Source organism: Dermochelys coriacea, chromosome 7, assembly GCF_009764565.3.
Source record: "Dermochelys coriacea isolate rDerCor1 chromosome 7, rDerCor1.pri.v4, whole genome shotgun sequence".
In the NCBI taxonomy this organism is placed as follows: Eukaryota; Metazoa; Chordata; order Testudines; family Dermochelyidae; genus Dermochelys; species Dermochelys coriacea.
In genome coordinates, this window is record NC_050074.1 from 21,483,764 (window position 1) to 21,502,462 (window position 18,699).

At 46.9% G+C, this 18,699-nt stretch overlaps 1 protein-coding gene across 7 annotated transcripts in view; it reads left to right on the plus strand.

Moving 5' to 3' along the window:
- The first annotated feature begins 518 nt into the window (after positions 1-518).
- The window catches only part of SLC41A3 (solute carrier family 41 member 3), a 33,412-nt gene continuing 15,231 nt past the window's right edge, over positions 519-18,699 (plus strand). Inside the window, exons 1-4 of one of the 7 annotated variants that reach the window (XM_038410669.2) lie at positions 711-991; positions 2,615-2,741; positions 3,097-3,413; positions 17,271-17,378. In XM_038410669.2, the coding sequence (XP_038266597.1) occupies positions 3,123-3,413; positions 17,271-17,378 (399 nt within the window). In that variant the 5' untranslated portion in view covers positions 711-991; positions 2,615-2,741; positions 3,097-3,122. Of the gene's footprint in view, positions 992-1,796; positions 1,816-1,927; positions 2,059-2,614; positions 2,742-3,096; positions 3,414-9,167; positions 9,355-9,929; positions 10,138-17,270; positions 17,379-17,650; positions 18,607-18,699 lie in introns of those variants that run through there. The other 6 variants (XM_038410670.2, XM_043519685.1, XM_043519683.1 and 3 more) reach the window with 6 other exon arrangements.

An 18,699-nucleotide genomic window follows, 5' to 3' on the forward strand; every position in this document is an offset into this window, starting at 1 on the left:
TCTCCCCGAGGTGGATTAACGACACTGAGGGAAGCCCTCTGTCAACTAAATGAACGCACCCTGACTTTGAAGTGCTGGGCACCTGCAGGGGGAGGGATAGCTCAGTGGTTTGAGCGTTGGCCCACTAAACCCAAGGTTGTGAGCTCAATCCTTGAGGGGGCCATTTAGGAATCTGGGACAAAAATGGGAGATTGACCCTACTTTGAGCAGGGGGTTGGACTAGATGACCTCCTGAGGTCCCTTCCAACTCTGATAATCTATCTATGAAGGTCCTATTGATGCTAGTGGAAGTTGAGGCCGAGGGCGCTGCATAACTCTGCCTAACTCTCTTGTTGTCAGGTGTCCAGGCATGGTTTTGGAGCACCTATCTTGACGCACCCATCTTTGCGGGGGCAGGGCCAGAGGCAGAGCACTGCAGGCAGCGCCTGGGCTGAGGCCCAGGTGGGAGCTGCACTGCAGCCAGGGGAGGGGGGGTTGGGACGGATCGGCACTGCAGGGTAGCAGTAGCCGCTGCAGAAGTTCGGGGGGCTTGCACTGGACTGCAGATGCTGCCAGTGCCAGGGGCTGCACCGAGGGCTGCAGGCGGACCAGCGGCACCGTCGCAGCTTGCACCACTTGTGGCAGAGCAGAGGCCACCATTGCAGCGTGCACGCCGGGCTAGGCCTGCGGCAGCAGCGCGGGCACCGGGCCTGCCGCCGCTCACCGCCCGCCCCACGGCAGGAGAGGGGCAGGGCCTGCCGCAGCCGCTGCCGCTTGCTTTTCCGCTCCCCCCGCCGCCCCGGTGCGGCGCTTCTGGCTGTAAAGCGCCCCTCGGGCGGCGGCAGAGCCCGGGCTCCAGCTCCCGCCGCGGCTCGGGGCTCGGCTCCAGATGTGGCGCCCTCGCCTGCTTCATTTGCATATTGTCCAGATGCGCCGTGCCCCCCCCCTCTTCGCGCGGGGAGGGGGGGAGATATAGCGAGGCCTGCCCTGCTGGGCGAGGACAAGGAGCGGGGTGAGTGCCGGAGACTGCGGGTCTCACAGACCCCTGTAGCCTGCGGGGCGGGGTGGGGTGCCCTCCCCCAGCCGCTTGCTCCAGGGTACTGGAAGTAGAGGTGAGGGGGCTGCCATCCCCCCCCCCCCCGGCTTGAAGTGGTTTCCATCGTATGCAGGGTTTACAGCTTGGTTCAATGGCTCTCAGGACGCCCCCCCCCCCACAAACTGCTCCTGCAGCCTGGCGCCAGCTGTTTCCCACAGCTGTATTTCCTACCCCTCAGCTCCTCCTGCGCTGTTTTCTGTGGGCTGTCATGCTTTGGTCCAGCGGTTCTCAACCCATTTACCACTGTGGGCCGCATCCAATACTACCTAGATGGCCCTGAGGATGTCAAATGGGCCGCAGCGGTGTGCTGACTGGGCCACAGGTTAAGAACCACTGCTTTGGTCTAATCTGATTTGATGGGTTCAGCGTGGGTGCTGGGTGGTGTTGGTGGCCTGCAATACACAGGGGATCAGACTAGAGTGGTCCCCAAGCTGGGGGGAGGAACATCTGGGGGGTGTGGTGGAGGCTGGGCCCGCTCCTATGCGGGATGGGGAGGGGAGTGCTACCCAGTCCCACTCTGGCCCCAGGTCTGCTCTGGCCCCCACTCCCGGGCTTAGCTCCAGCCCCCTCTCCTGGTCCCTGCTCCCAGCCACAGCTCCGCTCCTGGCTGCAGCCTCCAGCCCCACTCCCAGCCACGGCCCCTGGACACAGCTCAGCCTCCAGCTCCTGGCCATGGCTCCACCCCTGGCCTGGGGGCGGAGGGGTAGGGGGGACGGAAGCACAGACACATTCCATTACTGGTAAGGGGGAGCACGAGAGGAAAAGTTTGGGCACCACTGGACTAGATGGTCTGCTCTTCCAAGGCTTCTGGCCTAAAACTCTGTGACTCTCCAGATGTTTGCCAAACTGAGAGGAGAGTTGAGTGCTACCTGAACTAGAGGAATTAAGGGTTAGGCTGCATCTCTCTGAGGCCTGCATCCCATGCATTCAATCCACAGCTCTCTGAACTGCAAATCATGAAACATCAGGCAGCCAGTGACCAGGTACTGGGTCAGACCTTTAGGATTGGGAATCAGTTCTCCGTAGCGTTTATAATGAGCCTGCCAACATGGGGCCCAGTTAGTGCCAAATTTGACATGTGCACATGACCAAGGACCGGGCTGAGACCAGTCTATTTCACAGAGCCATCAAATAAATGTCACATTGCACTATTATCTACCACTAATATGGCACCATGGTTAGGCATGGTAGATGTTTTGCAGACAGATATGATCTTGAGGTCCCCATATTTGTGTGTGTTAGGATAGATGTGAACAAAGGGTATAATGGAGATCTGACACATGGTCAAATAAATATCAGCTAATGAGTGACTACTTGCTGTAATATACATTTGTACTGCATTGCTTCTCAGAGCTGGTGCTAGGTATAAGCAATTGTTTAGTCTGCTTAGGGCCCTGAGCAGGTCACGGGCCCCCATATTAATTATTAGTTTATGTTGTGAGGGGGGGACCCCAAAATACTCCTGCTTAGGGCTCCCAATGGCCTAGCTCTGGCACTGCTGCCCCCTACTGGATAGAATATGTCAGTTTCCTTCCCCAGGTAAGGTCCTGAAACTACAAATTGCTGAGTCTGCTTCTGAGTCCCCCCTCTCATAATCACTGGGAAACTCACAGAGTGTGGGAAGCAGGCACATCCATGGCCACAGGACTGGACTGCAGTCTCCTTGGTGAGTGCCTGGCCTTTTACTGAGTGAGTGCTGGAATGCATGGCTGGAGGTGTGGCATGACCCCATGCCAGTGCAGGGAGATGGGATTACGGAGAGGGAAACCAGTCGCTTGGAATGAGAGGCTAAATGAAAGTCTAAAAGGACCAATACTTGGATCAACTAGTAATCTGTGCTACTACTTGGAGGAGTAGGTGGCATTTTGCCCTAAAGCTGATGGGATGGAGGTAACCGTGTGGATGAATACAAAGGGCACCTCTCTCTCTCTCTTCTCTCCCTCAACAAAAAAAAAACACCTCATGGGATTCTCCCTTTTATCATCTCTCACTTTGGCCTTTTTCTTGTCTTGCATCTTTAGAAAGCCATTGATTTGAGAGGGTCAAGATGAAAGAGGAGGAAGCTCGGCAGCGGAGGAAGGAGGGCAGGACAAAAAATGGAGAGAGATTCAGGCACCAAGCAAAGAGCAAGGGTAAACACAAAGACAGCAGACTTGGCAGCCAGGAAGCAGAGGATGTCCCTTTGGTCTCACAGCAGAAGCAGCCAGCTGAGGGGAAAGGGCCCATGGCAAAGCTGCAGGACGAATCAGCCACTGCAATTGGTCTGCAGGTGCTCCTGCCGTACCTGTTAGCAGGGCTTGGCATGGTCTTGGCTGGGATGGTTTTGGACTATGTTCAGGTAAGGATAAAAAGCTCTTCTGTGTGTGGTGTCCTGTTACCAGGTTTCAGAGCTCCTGCCTTTTCTCTCTTCCTGGATATGCACAAATGACAGGGTCACAGCAGGTTGGATGGATATGGGAGAGAAGAAGGTCTGCGTTCATTTTGGATGTTCATTTCCTTCCCCACCCCCAAATTCAATACAGCATTACACAGCTACTTCTGCAGAGCGTTCTGGCTATCGCTGGGCAAGGCCTGTCAAATGCCTTGTCCTGCTCCTCCCATGGAGACTGAAAGCATCACTATAGTGCTTCCAAGCCCCAGAGCTCCCTAGTGCTCTTCTTAGTGCCAGATGCAACCTGCTGAGCACCCAGTTGCTCTCCATGTTTGTTTCTAAGGCCTTCTAATGAACGACTTGTCACTTTCCAGCCTATGTAACACGTTTTCTGTCATAGGCTCTACTTAAAGTCTAAGTTCTGATTAGACTAAGAACTAATTTTAGGCAATTTACATTTAGAGTTACAGTTCATGTCTGCAGTACAATCAAGAGGTCACAATGTATTATTATTAATGGGTAATGCTTTTTCGCCTTTGCATTCCTATTTTTCCTCCCTGTGTATTTGACTAGCAAGCTATCAGGTCAGCGTGCCCCTTCATTATCTGATATGGTGACACTGAAAGCCCCGTGCTGGTATTGACAACTTTCACAGAGTTGGAGTTATTTTCCTTCAGCCCCTTGATTACTCTTGTGGTGTAAGGAGATCAATTAGGACCTACAGAAGCAAAGGACATTGCCTCTTAAGACTGGCACAGTGTCCTTAATTCACAAATTGATACCAGATACTGCAGCACACATTATCCACTCTTGTAAGATCCCTCCTAGAACAGAAGACACTATGTGTATGTAGCTCAGCAGAGGGCCTCTTAATTTAGAATGTCCTTCCTGATCCTCATTTTGTCTCCCCCTTAATGGAGTTTTAACATACAAAGGGTTTTTAATTTGGTTGTTAATTTTTAATCTCTGTTTTGATTTTTCCTTTTTTATTAGTAACTGATGTTTAAGATAAATTACCTTTTATCTAATATTCACACAATCACTTTACAAATCATATATACAGTGGCAGGTGAAGTGTTTCCTGAAAGGCAGTCACTTCTGGGGAAGCGCGTGCCAGTTGTTAAACAGTTGCACAGCAATGTCACTCTGTAGTTTAGAACAGAAAGTGAAATGAATCCCCGTATCTGACAGAAGTTACAAACAATTATATGTGAATAAGAATACATAGTACCCTTCCCTCTCATGCCGAGTTCCTAAACAATCAGGGAAGAAATCAGCCCCGTGCAAGCTCACTTGTGGAAAGACAAGCACTCCAGCTGCTAGCTCTTGGGAGTCCTGATGAACGTGCACAGCCCAAGTGAATGTATGGCTCTTTCCATCCCCGCCACGGACAGATTCATTGCTGCTTGGACTCTTCCTCCCTTGTCTGCCTCCTCACCAGCCTAACCTATCCTAAGCCACCTGTTTCTGCGGCTTCTGCTGAATGAATAGCAACTCAGCATTTCCCTGGTGCTCCTTTCTGGCCTCCTCCCCTATTCACTCATGGTCTGCCTGCTCCCAGCCCACCTTGACGTAAATGCTCCCTCCTCTCCTTTTTGTCGCTGCTCAAATAGAGGGAGGGAGATAAATAAATTAAAAAATGATATTGAAATAATTTGCCCCACACTGGCAGTGAACTAGCAGTATCAGTACTGTTCTTATTCCTAGACCCCACTGGTGCTTAACAGGCCTGCTCTCCAGTGATTTGAACATGGGGGGCAGGAAGGTGGCCAGCCACACTGTTGGGGAGCGTTTGTGCTACCACATTCTGCAGCAATGATAAGTCCCATCCAAACAAAATGTGTTTAAAATCTTGTTCTTTGGCATTTTGTGTCTTTTCCTCTGCTCCTCTTAGCGCTTCTGATTTTCTTTTTGAAAGTTATTCATTAGAGGCCCCAGTCAGGGATAAGAGCCCCACTGTGCTAGGTGTTGTCTAGGCATATAACCAGAAGTGGTTTCCTGCCCCAAAGAACTTAGTTTAAGCAAAATATTACCTTGTGGGATGGTTTGTGCTGGAAGGGGTGAGGCTCCGGATATATGACTCTCAATCAGAGGTTCCTTAAGTGTACAATAAAAAAAGCCAGTGTGCAAACATGGGCCGCTTAAGTTAACTATGTTTTCTGCCTGTCTGTTTGCCAGTTGAATGTTTTTATTGTTATTACTTAGAATGGAGCGTGAGGGAGAGTGATAACCTCATTCACCCCAGCTTGCCAAAGCTTTAATATACGACATACTAGCTATTATGTCCCTTTATGGCACTGGGTCTTTCAAACAATCTGATACTCTACTTATACTAATGCTTTTGCCTAAGAATGAGCAATTCACAACGTACAGTGACTTTTTAGGACTGTGTATATTGTTTAGCTGCATACATGCATACAAACCCCTGAAATCCTGAGGTTGCTGCCTAGAACCAGCCCTGCATTTGTTACTCACTTGACCTCGGACTTCTGCATGGAACCAGAGCTTCATCCTATTACCTTGAAGTTCTTGGTGGAAAGAAGGCGACTGGGTCATAAAATCCATTTTGTAGGCATTGGAGAGAGCTTCTCTGTTTAGTCTCCCCTGTTCCCGTCCCTTTGAGCTATCCTCCAGCAGGGAGGATTGAAACAACCTCCCTTCTTTGCTTCCTGACAGCCACCATGTGCTGCTGTTGATGGAGTGCCACATCCCACGGGCTTTGAGGATACTGCCTCCCTGCATTGCTCTGGGTGCATTGTCTCTGGGAGCAGCAAAGGATTGAGTCAGGAATCTGGAGCCAGGGTTCTTGTTTTGTGGCCTCTAACACTTACTTGGAGATCCTTGTGCAGCCAGACCCTTTCGACTTGATAATTGCGTTTGTGTTTGTGTGAATTTAAGGCTGGGGAAGGTATCCATTCTCCCAGCCAGTGTGTTTAGCTCTGGGGACAAATGCTAGTTCAGAGTCCATGGTCCATGTGTCCTTAAATCTCCTTGTTGAGAATGCCCGTTGAAAGGCCAGCTAGTGCCAAATATAGTAATGAGGGTTTTTCAATGTTGATTTTGAATGCTAGGAACTGGACTGAGACAAGCAAACTCTTTGCACTGGCCATCATGTTTGGCCAGCAATTTCTATCACTACTAACTGGTTGGATTTAAACCAGCAACTGATCAGTAAAAGGCTCCCTATCCAATTTCCAATTCCTCAGGCCGTCCAAACCCCCTTTTATTACAAATAACTTATATATAACCTTTTGACTCCAAGAACCTAACATGCCATCCAAATTATTACAGAGAAGGCTGGATATAAAGTGAAGATGAAAAAAAAACACTTTTTCAATTGAAACCAGATTATTTAAATTAAATACAACTTTATTTTAAAAAAAATTAAAATTAATTTTTAAATTTAAATTTATAATCTATTAAAATCCATTTAAATTAAATACAAAAAATTACATTCAATAGTTGCTGCCATCTTTGAAAGAAAGTCAAACCACTGAATTGGTGGCAGCCACTAGCTAAGCTCCTGGGAGCATAGATGTTATGTGTTAAACCAGCTTTTGACTGCAGAGAAAATATTTCCTTCATTTCAGTTTATTCAACTAGTTCAGTTCAGTGACTAGTTCATTCAAAATTAAGATGCCAACTGGGAGTTGAAAAAGCAGGAAAGCTAGTTATTTTCTCTTCCAATTTACGAATAGAAATCAGGTGTGAGAGGATGAGATCTACTAGTTCTAAAACCTTGAAGGACACAGTGATCAGAAATAATCGGTTCAATTCACTAACTACAGGTAATACTTGCTTTGTTTAATAAACAGGTTAGTTTTAAGTACCAAAAAGTTTATCAAAACATGTTTTGCATCCTTTTTTTTCTTGCATTTCCAGCACATTTATTTAATAAAAACAAGTAAAATGCAGTTTTTGTGTATTTTAATTGAATTTGCATTTCCATCCAAATGGGGCTTGACACAAATCACAAGTAAAAAAAAGTTAATCACCAGATAGTGAATAAGAAATTAATCATTTACCATTTTCTAAAATAATATAAAATATAAAAATGAAGAATCTGAATAATTGTATGTTAAGCTATGATATAATGTATATATAGCTATAGTGTACACTCCTGGTTAGTAGAAAGAAGCACCAAATTTAGAGTAAAGGCTATATTTAGTTGCAAATCAACATGGATTAATAGGTATCAACCAGTGAGAATCAACTTTTCTTCAGGAAAATAACTAAAAAGTACAAATTCAAAACATGATTAAGATTGATGATTTAAACCAAGGTTTCCTGTTTGCTGATTTTAAATTAATCCATCCTGTCACAGAGGAACCATGAAAAAACACCTTCCATTAACACCCCCACCCCCAAGTTTGGATAAATTTGGTTCTGGATTTGAGCTTTACAATTTAGGCCCATCTCTACAAAGAATGATACAAATTTACTCGCATAAATGGCCGCAACCACACTGAAGTCAATGGGCGTATGCCAGTGACTTTGTCCAAGTATCATTAAGCAGGAAGCACTGAGGTGAAGCCACCTCTGGGGTGAAACGCAAGAGCTATTCAGCAGCATGCAGCAATGCTGCACTAAGCTTTCGGACAGGAAGTGAAAGACATATAGTTGCTATTGGAAACTTTTCCCTTTTTTCCCCCCAAGCTCTAGTGCAGGGATCTCAAACTCAAATGACCACAAGGGTCACATGAGAATTAGTACATTGGCCCGAGGGCCTCATCACTGGCACCCCGCCCCCTGCTGCCCTGGCCCCGCCCCAACTCCACCCCTTCCATGAGGCCCCACCTCTTTGCATTCCATCCCTGCCCCCATTCCCAGGAGGGGTTCGGAGTGCGGCAGGGGGCTCAGGGCAGGGGGTTGGGGTGCAGAAGGGGTTTGGGGTGCAGCAGGGGGCTCAGGGCAGGGGGTTGGGGGCAGAAGGGGTGTGGGGTGCTGCAGGGGGCTCAGGGCAGGGGGTGTGGGGTGCTGCGGGGGCTCAGGGCAGGGGGTTGGGGTGCAGGAGCAGTGCGGGGTGCAGCCGGGGGTTCGTCTGCAGGAAGGGTTCGGGAGGCGGGCTACAGGCCGGCGCACACTGGAGGCAGGGCAGGCTCCCTGCCCGCCCTGGCCCCGCGCTGCTCCGGGAAGCGGCTGGAACCTGGGGGAGGGGAGGCACAGGGGTCTGTGTGTTGCCCTGGCCACGCCTCCAGGCACTGCCCCCCACAGCTCCCATTGGCCGGGAACGGGGAACCAGGCCAATGGGAGCTTCGGGGGAGGTACCTGGAGGAGCAGCCAAGGCAACACACAGACCCCTTGGCCCCCCAGCCTCCCCCAGGTCCTGGCTGCTTCCCGGAGCAGTGCAGGGGCAGGGTGGGCAGGCAGGCAGGGAGCCTGCCCTGCCTCCGGTGCGCAGCGGGCTGGAGCCGCTCTTGGTAATCGCAGGGGGACCGCAGGGAGCTGTCGGGCCGCAGGAAATAGCCCCGCGGGCTGCGCGTTTGAGACCCCTGGTCTAGTGAGATTATAGAGCTACCTTAAATAAGCTCCTGCTGTGACTTTTATCTTGGTCTTTGCGAGCTAGCTGAAAGTTGACGTGATGACAGCAGATAAGGGTATTCGTCTTTGAAGTTCATTGGTTGGTTCTGTGGAATTTTTTTAAGTCAATCATTCAGAGATACAGGAGACATAAGCTGATTATTCCTTCCTGAGCTCGTACACCATAGACAAGACTGGAGAAGGGGGAGCAAAACGGGGGTCAGGCAGGGCAAACGTTCTTACAGCCATTACAGCTTTGCTGCCTTTCCTGATGGGAGCTGGGTCATAGCCGTGGTTGTAACCGGTGTGGACTCCTGCTCTCGGAGACCTTGAGGGAAGCCAAATGAAAACCTGGATATTAATTGCCCCACCCCTTGGCCTTGGAACGGTGAGAAAAGTTCAATGCCCCATATGGTGGAACTGCTTCAGCACCAGCTTATATATTAAACCATTGTATCAAAGGCAAGTCATGTTCTGTGAAGAAATGTAACCTCAGGAGAAAGGACACCTGTGCCTCTGAGAACACTAAGGGATTCCTGCGTGGCCCGTCACTCTTTGCACAGGGACTTTTATGCCATAGCCTGAGAAGCAGGTCTTTCTGGTTTTCGCTGAGCTGGGGGAAGCTGGAGCAGGGGTGGGATCATCAGTATTTATCTACAAACATCTCAGCAATCTTTCTTTCTTCTCTTTTAAATTCTTCTGGAGGTAACATGGAGAAAGAGCTTCCATGAGGCTCCTCACAGTCTGAGCTCAACCAAGTCAAGCTAATTTTGGAAGATAAGCTTGCTGTGGCTCTCTGGAAGGGAGGAGGAGAAGAGGAAACAAAGGACTGTGGCTTCACTGCTAGGTTGGGGAGAAGTGTCTTCAAATTGTGGAGCAAGCAGCTGGGAGTGTGGTGTGTGTGATTTCCTGGCTTTTTTTTTGTGCTCTGCTTGTTGAGTATGGGTTAACAGCATTTGACCATGGTGGTCACGCATGTTTGATCCCAGTACTGGATCTGGAGCTGTGCTTCCATGGGAAGAAACTGAGAGATTTCACCTGCAAGCTGACCAGGTCGGCTAATGGATTTCTCCCAGAGACGTCCTTCTCCATTGCCTCCCAGATCTTTGTCCCATTCCTCTTGGCTGGTTTGGGCATGGCGGCTGCTGGCCTGTTGATGGATGTTGTTCAAGTACGTATGTGTGATTAAGCAGCTTAGTAGGGGCTGGTTTGCCTTGGTGACCTTGCATATGCATTTGTAATTTGTGTGTCTAATAAGCATGATTGCCATAGGGTCCTGCCCAGGCTAAAGAGCATCCTCTTTGTGTCAATATGTAGGAAGGGCTCTTCCTAATTCAGGGTGTTTGGCTTTGTATTTAGGGATGGACGGCTGGACAGACAGTACCCTAGGTACAGTAGAGGAACGGTTCCTCCCATTCTGTGCCTAGCCACACATTTTGGGGCAACTTTTATGAAGCTGCACCAGGCCACAGTACTGGGATCAAACAGATGCTATAGCATATTCATCTATTGTACGATATTCATTCTATCCCCAACAGATCAGTGAGAAAATTCCAGGTCAGAGCTGTGGTTATCATGTTCACATTTTGAAGCAAGTTTATCATTTCAGTTCTTGGATACTAGAGGTTATTTTCATTGATTATTCTTTAATCTTGAAGGCACTCAGCTATCCTGGTGATAGGCACAGAATAAGAAAATAAGACTAGAATCTAAACATTTCTGGGCCCCAGATTCTGATGCCATTTACTTGGGTATAAATTCAGCATAACTCCCTTTGACTTCAGTAGAGTTATGCTGGATTTACACTACTGTGCCCAAGATCAGAATCTGGCCCATCTACCTTTCCTTTGTACTGGTGGCGCAAATAGAAACTCAAAATTTGATCTTGTTTGGGTAACTTATGTGGGTGCATTTGCAAATCAAAATGTTGGCACAGCTTCTGCTGCTTTCAGACTGTTACGTACAGTGCTCAAAAGCAAGCTGGAGTTCATAGGATTCTCTGGCACTTGTACCCCAGCAGGAGCCATGTATGGGCACTGCTTTATATTCGGGGGGGGAGGGGAGTCTTGCTTTGTCACTTGACCAAGGAAAATAATGGTGCAAAGAATGAATTGATTCAAGGGAATATGATGTGAGGAGCAGTAAAGAAAGAATGGCTAGCTGAAGTAGTGTATCCTGCTGCTGAACTATGCGTAACAACCCACCTGTGCTCTGCTCCAAAGCACACACACCTACCTTTTAGCCTTACAGGAGCTCTTCTCCTTAACCATCTCCCCTGTGCTATATAATAATACTTAGCACTTACTTATCTGTAGCCTTATCTTTCAGAGCAGGATACAGACATTAAAATACTAATACTCCCCAACTCCTTGTCAAGTAAGTAAATCTTAGGCTTCGTGTACACTAGAAAATTAAGTCGGTTGAACTGTGTTGGTCAGGGGTGTGAAAAATCCACACCCCCTGAGCAATCCATTTAAGCCCACCTAAGTCCCTGTGTAAGCACTAGGGAAAATTCTTCTGTCGACCTACCTACCACTGCTCAAGGAGGTGGATTACGTACACTGACAGGATGGCTTCTTTTGGCATAGGTAGTGTCTACACAGAAGTGCTATAGCAGCTCAGCTGCAGCATTTTAAGTGTAAATGTTCCCTTAACATAAAATGTATCCTTTGGAGTTGTTGGAAAGCAGGATCCTGTTCAAGAATATTGCTGTACCTTTGTATCTGTCTAGGTAGAAAATATATAGCACACACTTGATGCACACATTCCAACATATTATACATGTGATTATAAATACCAGACTCTGTATTTAATATATACTTAATTTATTTACACATTAGGGTCTTGGAAACTTGTACAGGATGGTCCATACATTAAGCAAAAGAACACGGAAAAGTTTCTAAGTTAATAGGAAGAGAAACCATTGGAAAGTGGAACTGACTCCCAGAGGAGGTGGTTAAGGCATCATTGCTGCTAAGAATCAAAAATAGCTTAGAGGAGACGTTCCTGCAATGATTGCAGTATTGCTGACCCCAAGTATTCAGAAATCATGAGTCAGACTCAAAAACATCATGAGATGACTTAATAATCATGAGATTGCAAAAAATAATATATTTGGGGCACTTTTTATTTGTGTTCTGATCTTTGAGCCAGTAAGATTCATGTTTTCTAACTTTTCTCCACAACAATGAGGACTAGAAATTTATTTCCTTTTAAAACAGGCTGAGATTTTGATGTATTCATGTGACCCCAAGAGCTGTGGACTTAAGGAAAATACCACAAGACTTGACATGAAATTGTGAGAATTGGTAACATTGAGATTTACGGACCCCAGAGGCCCTTTCTAGCTCTCCTAACTGACTTTGTGCCCCTCCCTTTAGCAGGAGCTGGTCTGACACTCAGAAATCTGTTTTAAAGGATTTTCAGTTACTGCAACAAAGTGCTTTCCAGCATCCCCTTATTTACCCTTGTTAGAGAGATGTGAATACACAGAAACAAGTACCACCTTGATAATGGAAGTGAATGCTGTGTAGTGAGTATATATGAGTTTACTTACACTGCTCTTGTTTTGCCAAACAGCAGCAGAGTGGCACTGTGCTGGAAGCCGGGACTGGCTATATATAATTTTCAGGGCCCTACCTTGCTGTAAAGGGGCATGTAGAGGCATGCGCCTCCTTCTCTGGTCCTACTGTCAAAAGATTGAGAGGTGAGTTGCCACTCCACTCCATGGATTATAAGTCTGCATGGAACTTCTAAAAGCACAGGGCCACAAGCAGTTGCTTAACATTGCAACACTCAGGGTATGTCCACACAGCAAGTGGTGGCTCATGGTAGCAAGTCTCAGAGCCTCATCTAATGCTATTGGGCTAAAAACAGCTGTGTAGATGTTGCGGCTCAGACTGGAGTTCAGGCTCTGAAGTCTACCCCCTCCCTTGGCATCTGAGCCCGTGCCTGACCATGTACATCGCTACTTTTAGTGCCATAGCACGAGCCCAAGTCTGTAGACCCGGACTCTGAGACTCGCTGTTGCGGGCTGCTACTTGCTATGTAGACGTAGCCAGAGAGTCTTGCCACTGATTTCAGTGGAGTCAGGATTTCACTACCAATATTTTGCAAGCTGTGAATGAGTGAGGGGAAGAAGGAAGGCAGGTGGAAAGTAAATGCCTCCGTATTGTGGCTGCAAGCACTTTCCCATTTACATGGCTTTCTACAGAAGGCATGGGGTGGGAAGTGCACCAAGCGATGCTCTCTATTTTTGGCTGCTCTTCAAGATAACGCCTTTATTCCAATTTGAAAGCTTAGCCAGGGAGAGAGGCCACACTGTTTCTTCTGAGCATCAGCTGATCCATGGTGATAACAAGTTGGGGAGAGGAAGTGGCTAGATGCATTCCTGTGGGACTTTTGAGACTCTAGAAAAGCAGATACAGTCGAATGAACAGCTCCCAAATCAGAAGCTAATACAGCAGCAAAAAAATACAGTAAAAGCAACTGCTTTTTTTAACTACATCCCATTTGCTTAACCAAGTTACCAGCTAAATAATAGCAGAGGGACAGAGGAATTAAAAAGTGTAGACAAGAGAGAAATGAACTGTACAGTCAATTTCAAATTCGAGCTGAGAAAAGTCAATGAGACCTGTTCTGTACTCTGTCACTCCATTGTAAATTTCCTGGAATTGTGCACCCGCCTATTTCAGGGCTGAAGTTGGCACAGTGACAGGTTCCGAATGCTAAATGATAGCACAATCTGAGATATATGCAAATTAATCTATTTGTACTTTAATTTAAACAGATAGAATTTGTATTGAGGGCCAAATCTTCAGCTGTGCTTGACACAACTAGAGGGGCTGGGAAGGTGGCTGTAAATCAGCTTTATGCATCCTCTACTCTAGGATGCTCTGACTGGTAGCAACCCCTCAGAGTCTGTTCCTCCCTCTGGGGATAACCAGAATGGCTCAGTGCTCTAGTCATGGCCATGATGTGCTCCCTGCGCTGGGGGCGGAGTATGGCTTAGAACTGCTCTGGCTAGACACTTCCACCTACCCCACAGGAATTTGCAGCCATCGTGTTGAACCAGCTTCCAGACTGCTTTGCACTGCTAGAGAGGCACCAACCTTGCAGATCACAGGTTGGTATCTGGCCCACTGTGTTACATTAATGTGAGGAATCAAATTTGATCTAGGAGAATTACATTTCAAGCATGAACATTCAGGAATAAAGCTTCTCTTTCATCCTCAGTGAGACGCTGTCCACATTATAGCCATATGCATGAAGTATTCTTCACCGTTTGTTGCACACAAGATTTTTAGCACTGTCAGGGATTTTTATAAAATTATTTGCTTTATGCAATGTATTATGTTTAACTTTTTCTGCTTGGATTAGTTCAGACAGTGAAATGAGGGAGGTCAGTTTTATTTTGGGTTTCTCGTGAGTTTCGCTTCCTAGTTTTGTGACATTAACACAGTGTAGGCTTGCGATACTGCAGGGGGATGTTCACGTTCCTCCTAAACCTGTTTTCCCTTCACTTGGAGTTGGTGGGGACGGAGGAATCATGAAAATGTTACTATTCTTAGACTCAGTCCTGAAGTCTTTACTCAGGCATCTCCCCTGCCCCCCCACACACACCCGCGGCTGCAGTCCTGACCTGCTGCACCCATCTGTTGTTCCAGACCGACTGCTCTGCTAATGCAGCTCAGGACTGAGATGTCGCACCACCCAGTACTCCAGCCCTGAGCTTCTCCGACAACACAGGCCAGCTCATTTCAGGTTTGATCTGACCCCAGTGCAGATGTGAAAGGCCCCCGCCCAGCTTGTGGCCCTGTACGCCTGTGGAGCGCCACAGAATCTAGCTGGAGCATGCCACCTGGGAAGCTGTCGTCTCTGAGGACCGTTCCTCTATGTCACTGGTTTTTTCATTTGCGGACCCCTAAAAAATTTCAAATGGAGGTGCGGACCCCTTTGGAAATCTTAGACATAGTCTGTGGATGGTCAGGGGTCCGCAGACCATAGGTTGAAAATCACTGCTCTGTGTTAACTGGTTTCAGTCTTTGTGTTTCATTCAGTTTAAATTGTAAACTCTTTTTGTTCAGTTTATACAGCAGTTTGCACAAGGGAGGGCTAGTCCAGTATGGGGCTGCAGGCACTAATGCAGTACAAATAATAATAATTAATACTGCCCTTGGATTCCTGGCATGTTACTAATGAGACTCTCTAATGGGGGGAAAATCAAGTGATCTGAATATTGTGGGTTTTTGACTTTTTTTTTTCATTTTTAATTAATTGTCCATGGACCCACAAAGTAATTCATATAAAAGATACAATATGTAAAGTGACGCATTGCGAATCATACAAGGCACTCCATTAACTTAACCTACTGTGGCTTGAAGCCTCCAAGATCCATACAGGAATCTGAAGAATACAATAGAAACTCAAGAACATATTGGTATGACAAACCATGATCCTTAAAGTTGGCCCGCAAAAGAAACACTTGTGTTTCTGTCCTTTTTTGGCTTCTTTTTATGTATAAAACCTGCAAGCTTGGGGGAGGTGGGGTGGCAGGAGGTAAAGTTATGCCTGTTCTTTACAGGAAGAAGATCAAGTCTGGTCTTTCCTGTTTTTTCTGGAAAACTCACTGGAAGGATCAAATGTGTACTGGAGGGAAGCTTTCTTACCCCTTAATTAAAGAGTGGAGGGGTGTTTGAATCTTTAACAAAGACCTCTCTTCCCCCCCTCCCCAAAGTATTTCAGGTGTTTGAGTTAGGTGTTGAGTTGACAAAATGAAACAAAAGTTAAAGACTTTCAGGTAGTATGACTAGTATGCCTTCCCCACTCATGTTAGCTCTTAACACCCCATAGCTTATTTTTCCAGGTAATCACTACAGGAGAATCAGAAGCGAAGTTTTGCCCACCACCTTTCTCACTTGTAGTAGGTGTTTATTAAATTAGGTCTATTTGTGGCTTGATTTTCAAAGGTGCTAACTGCCTGCAGATCCAAGTGTCTTCATCTGGATTAAAGTTTGCTGAGATGCCAGGCCACTGACCTCTGGACAATGGTGTCAGTGGGAGATCCATCCACTTACACCGGGGCTGAATTTGGTCCTTGTATTCCTAACTGGCTCCATTGGGCAACAATGAAACTGGAAGCGACATTAGGAGGAACTTTGATAGTCCACCTCACAGTTTGTCCCAGAATCAGATTTCCCACAGTAATTGACAAGGGGTCTTGTTGCAGCGCTTGGATCAGTTTCAGAATAGCTCGGCAGACTTCAGAACCTTCTGATAAGCTTGCCTGGTGTGTCACTTCTCTCTAAGAGGATCTCCTCTGGCTGCAGCATGACTCTGTTAAGCTCCTGAACATACAGTAGTTCAGTGCATGGCCAGACATTATCTTTAAAGGTATCATGCAGTATATTCAAATAAGTTACACATTATTTCTGCATTAGTCACTGAAGCCACAGTAGAATCTCAGAGTTAACAACACCTTGGGAATGGGGGTTGTTCGTAACTCTGAACAAAACATTCTGGTTGTTCTTTTAAAAGTTTACAACTGAATATTGACTTAATACAGCTCTGAAACTTTACTAAGCAGAAGAAAAATACTGCTTTCCCTTTATTTTTTTAGTACTTTGTTTCACAGAGTACTGTTTCTGCTGCTGCTTCTTCTTCTTCTTCTTCTTCTTTTTTTTTTGGTCTCCGCTACTACCTGATTGCATACTTTTGGTTACAAATAAGGTGTATAGTTGACTGGTCAGTTCGAAACTCTGGTGTTCGTAACTCTGAGGTTCTACTGTAGTTGAGATTTCAGATTGTATAGAATGTCACAGTTTGAAACATCAGCTTCATGTAACTCAACTCCAAGGCAATTATCGGAATATGGGGATTGCCATACTGGTTTAGACCTGCAGTCCATCCAGTTCAGTATCCAGAAACACAGAGTGGGAAGATGCTTCCAGGAAGGTCTCATCCTAATTCCTAATAGATAGAGATTGTCTTAAGCCCTAACACACAAGTATTTTTTATACCCTGATCAAAATCTCTTTGTCTTGACATTTGCGACTCTGGATAATAATAGTCATTAATAATATCTCTTATTTGTGTAATACCTATCTGCCCAGAGAACACTTTGTAAACTCAAAAATTGTTTCACGCACCATCAAATTACAGCTGCCTCTGAGTTGGAGCACACCAGTTGTTCACAGTGCATGCCCTATGTTTTAGGACAAGAAATGAGCTAGGGAAGGAGAACTCATATCTAGGCAAAATGGCATTAGATGAGGTTAACATTCTTCATGTTGCCTTCCTTTTTAGCACTGGGATGTGTTTCGGACAATTACAGAAGTTTTTATCCTGGTTCCTGCCCTGGTTGGCTTGAAGGGTAACCTTGAAATGACCCTGGCGTCCAGACTCTCTACTGCTGTAAGTGTAAAAGCTTTGGGGGGAGTGCGGGGTTTGAGCAGAAAGGAATCCTTTGACCAACAGGTCCTACTTTCGCACATGCGCGCACGTGTGTGTGTGAGTGTGACCGAGAGAGAGAAACAAAGACCCCATCCTCTTCTGCGTGTGTGTGTGTGTGTGTGTGTGTGTGTGTGTGTGAATTAGAGACCCCATCCCCTTCCCTGCTAAGCTGAAACAAGGTGTGTCAGGCGGGGAGAGTGTTAAAAAAGGTTCATGCCCGATTCTGCAGCTGGTCGCCTCTTAAAGGATGATTTATCCATATGTGTCCAGTTGCCGGTGGTGGAGGGTGTTGCAAAAATTGAGAGAGACCAAAGAGAACATTGGCTGTACGCACAGTGGCTACCAGTGCTGAGCTGTGGGCTGCACTACTGAGATGTCTCCCCCTATGGCCACTGACGGTTATGGGTACTGATGCTTTCCTTCCCATCCCTGGCAGTGAGCTGTTCCAGCAGACCAGCGTGTGGATGTCCCTAAGTCCCCACAAGACTTCTTGGGACCATTAGTAGCTTTGGCAACTCATGGCATGATCTAGCCCCTCTGGCAGCAGCGTGACCTGTCCTTTAGGAGTCCTTTTGTTGCTTTGTGGGATGCCCCTACTGCAGGTCTGCCCCTGAGACAGGCCAGGCCACAAAATCGCTTGTAAGGAATAAATAGTAACGGTTCAGCTGTGCTCTGTGAGCGAGGTGACAGGTTTTCTCTCCTGAGTCTGACGAGGGTTGGACTGGAATCTGAGTAGCCTGAAAATGGAAGATACTATTTGGCATCTATAGCCTGCTCCTTCCTTATTCTGAAGGGTATTTTTTTCCCTTGTGGGAAGAAGGCTGCGTTGTTTTTTTATTGTGTCGTTTCCCTTCAGTTTGCACAGCATAGTCACCCCAGTAGTTTCCATCAGCAGCACCAGTAGAGATGGGCCCAGACAGTTATTGGGCTCTGTCAAAGGCCACATTCAGCCTCCTGTATCTGGAAGAAGTATCTAAACCATGTAATGCTTCTGAGCATATTTCCGTCTCTTGGCAGCACTGAGCTTCTGACACTGTACATCAGTGTTTTAAAAAGCAGGCACCTGAGCTGTGAGCCTGGAATTTGCACACTCGTCTGTAGCACCTGCAGAGCTTGCACTGGGATGTTGGCACTAGGTGGGTGCGCACACTTGGGATCGGCTCCTACAGACACAGTGCACACAGGTCAGGTACCTGCCTTTGAAAGTCTGGCCCAGCGTGTCTGCTGATATCGTACCCCACCTGCAAGAGACAAGAGCCTAACTCCGCTCTTCAGAGGCTAG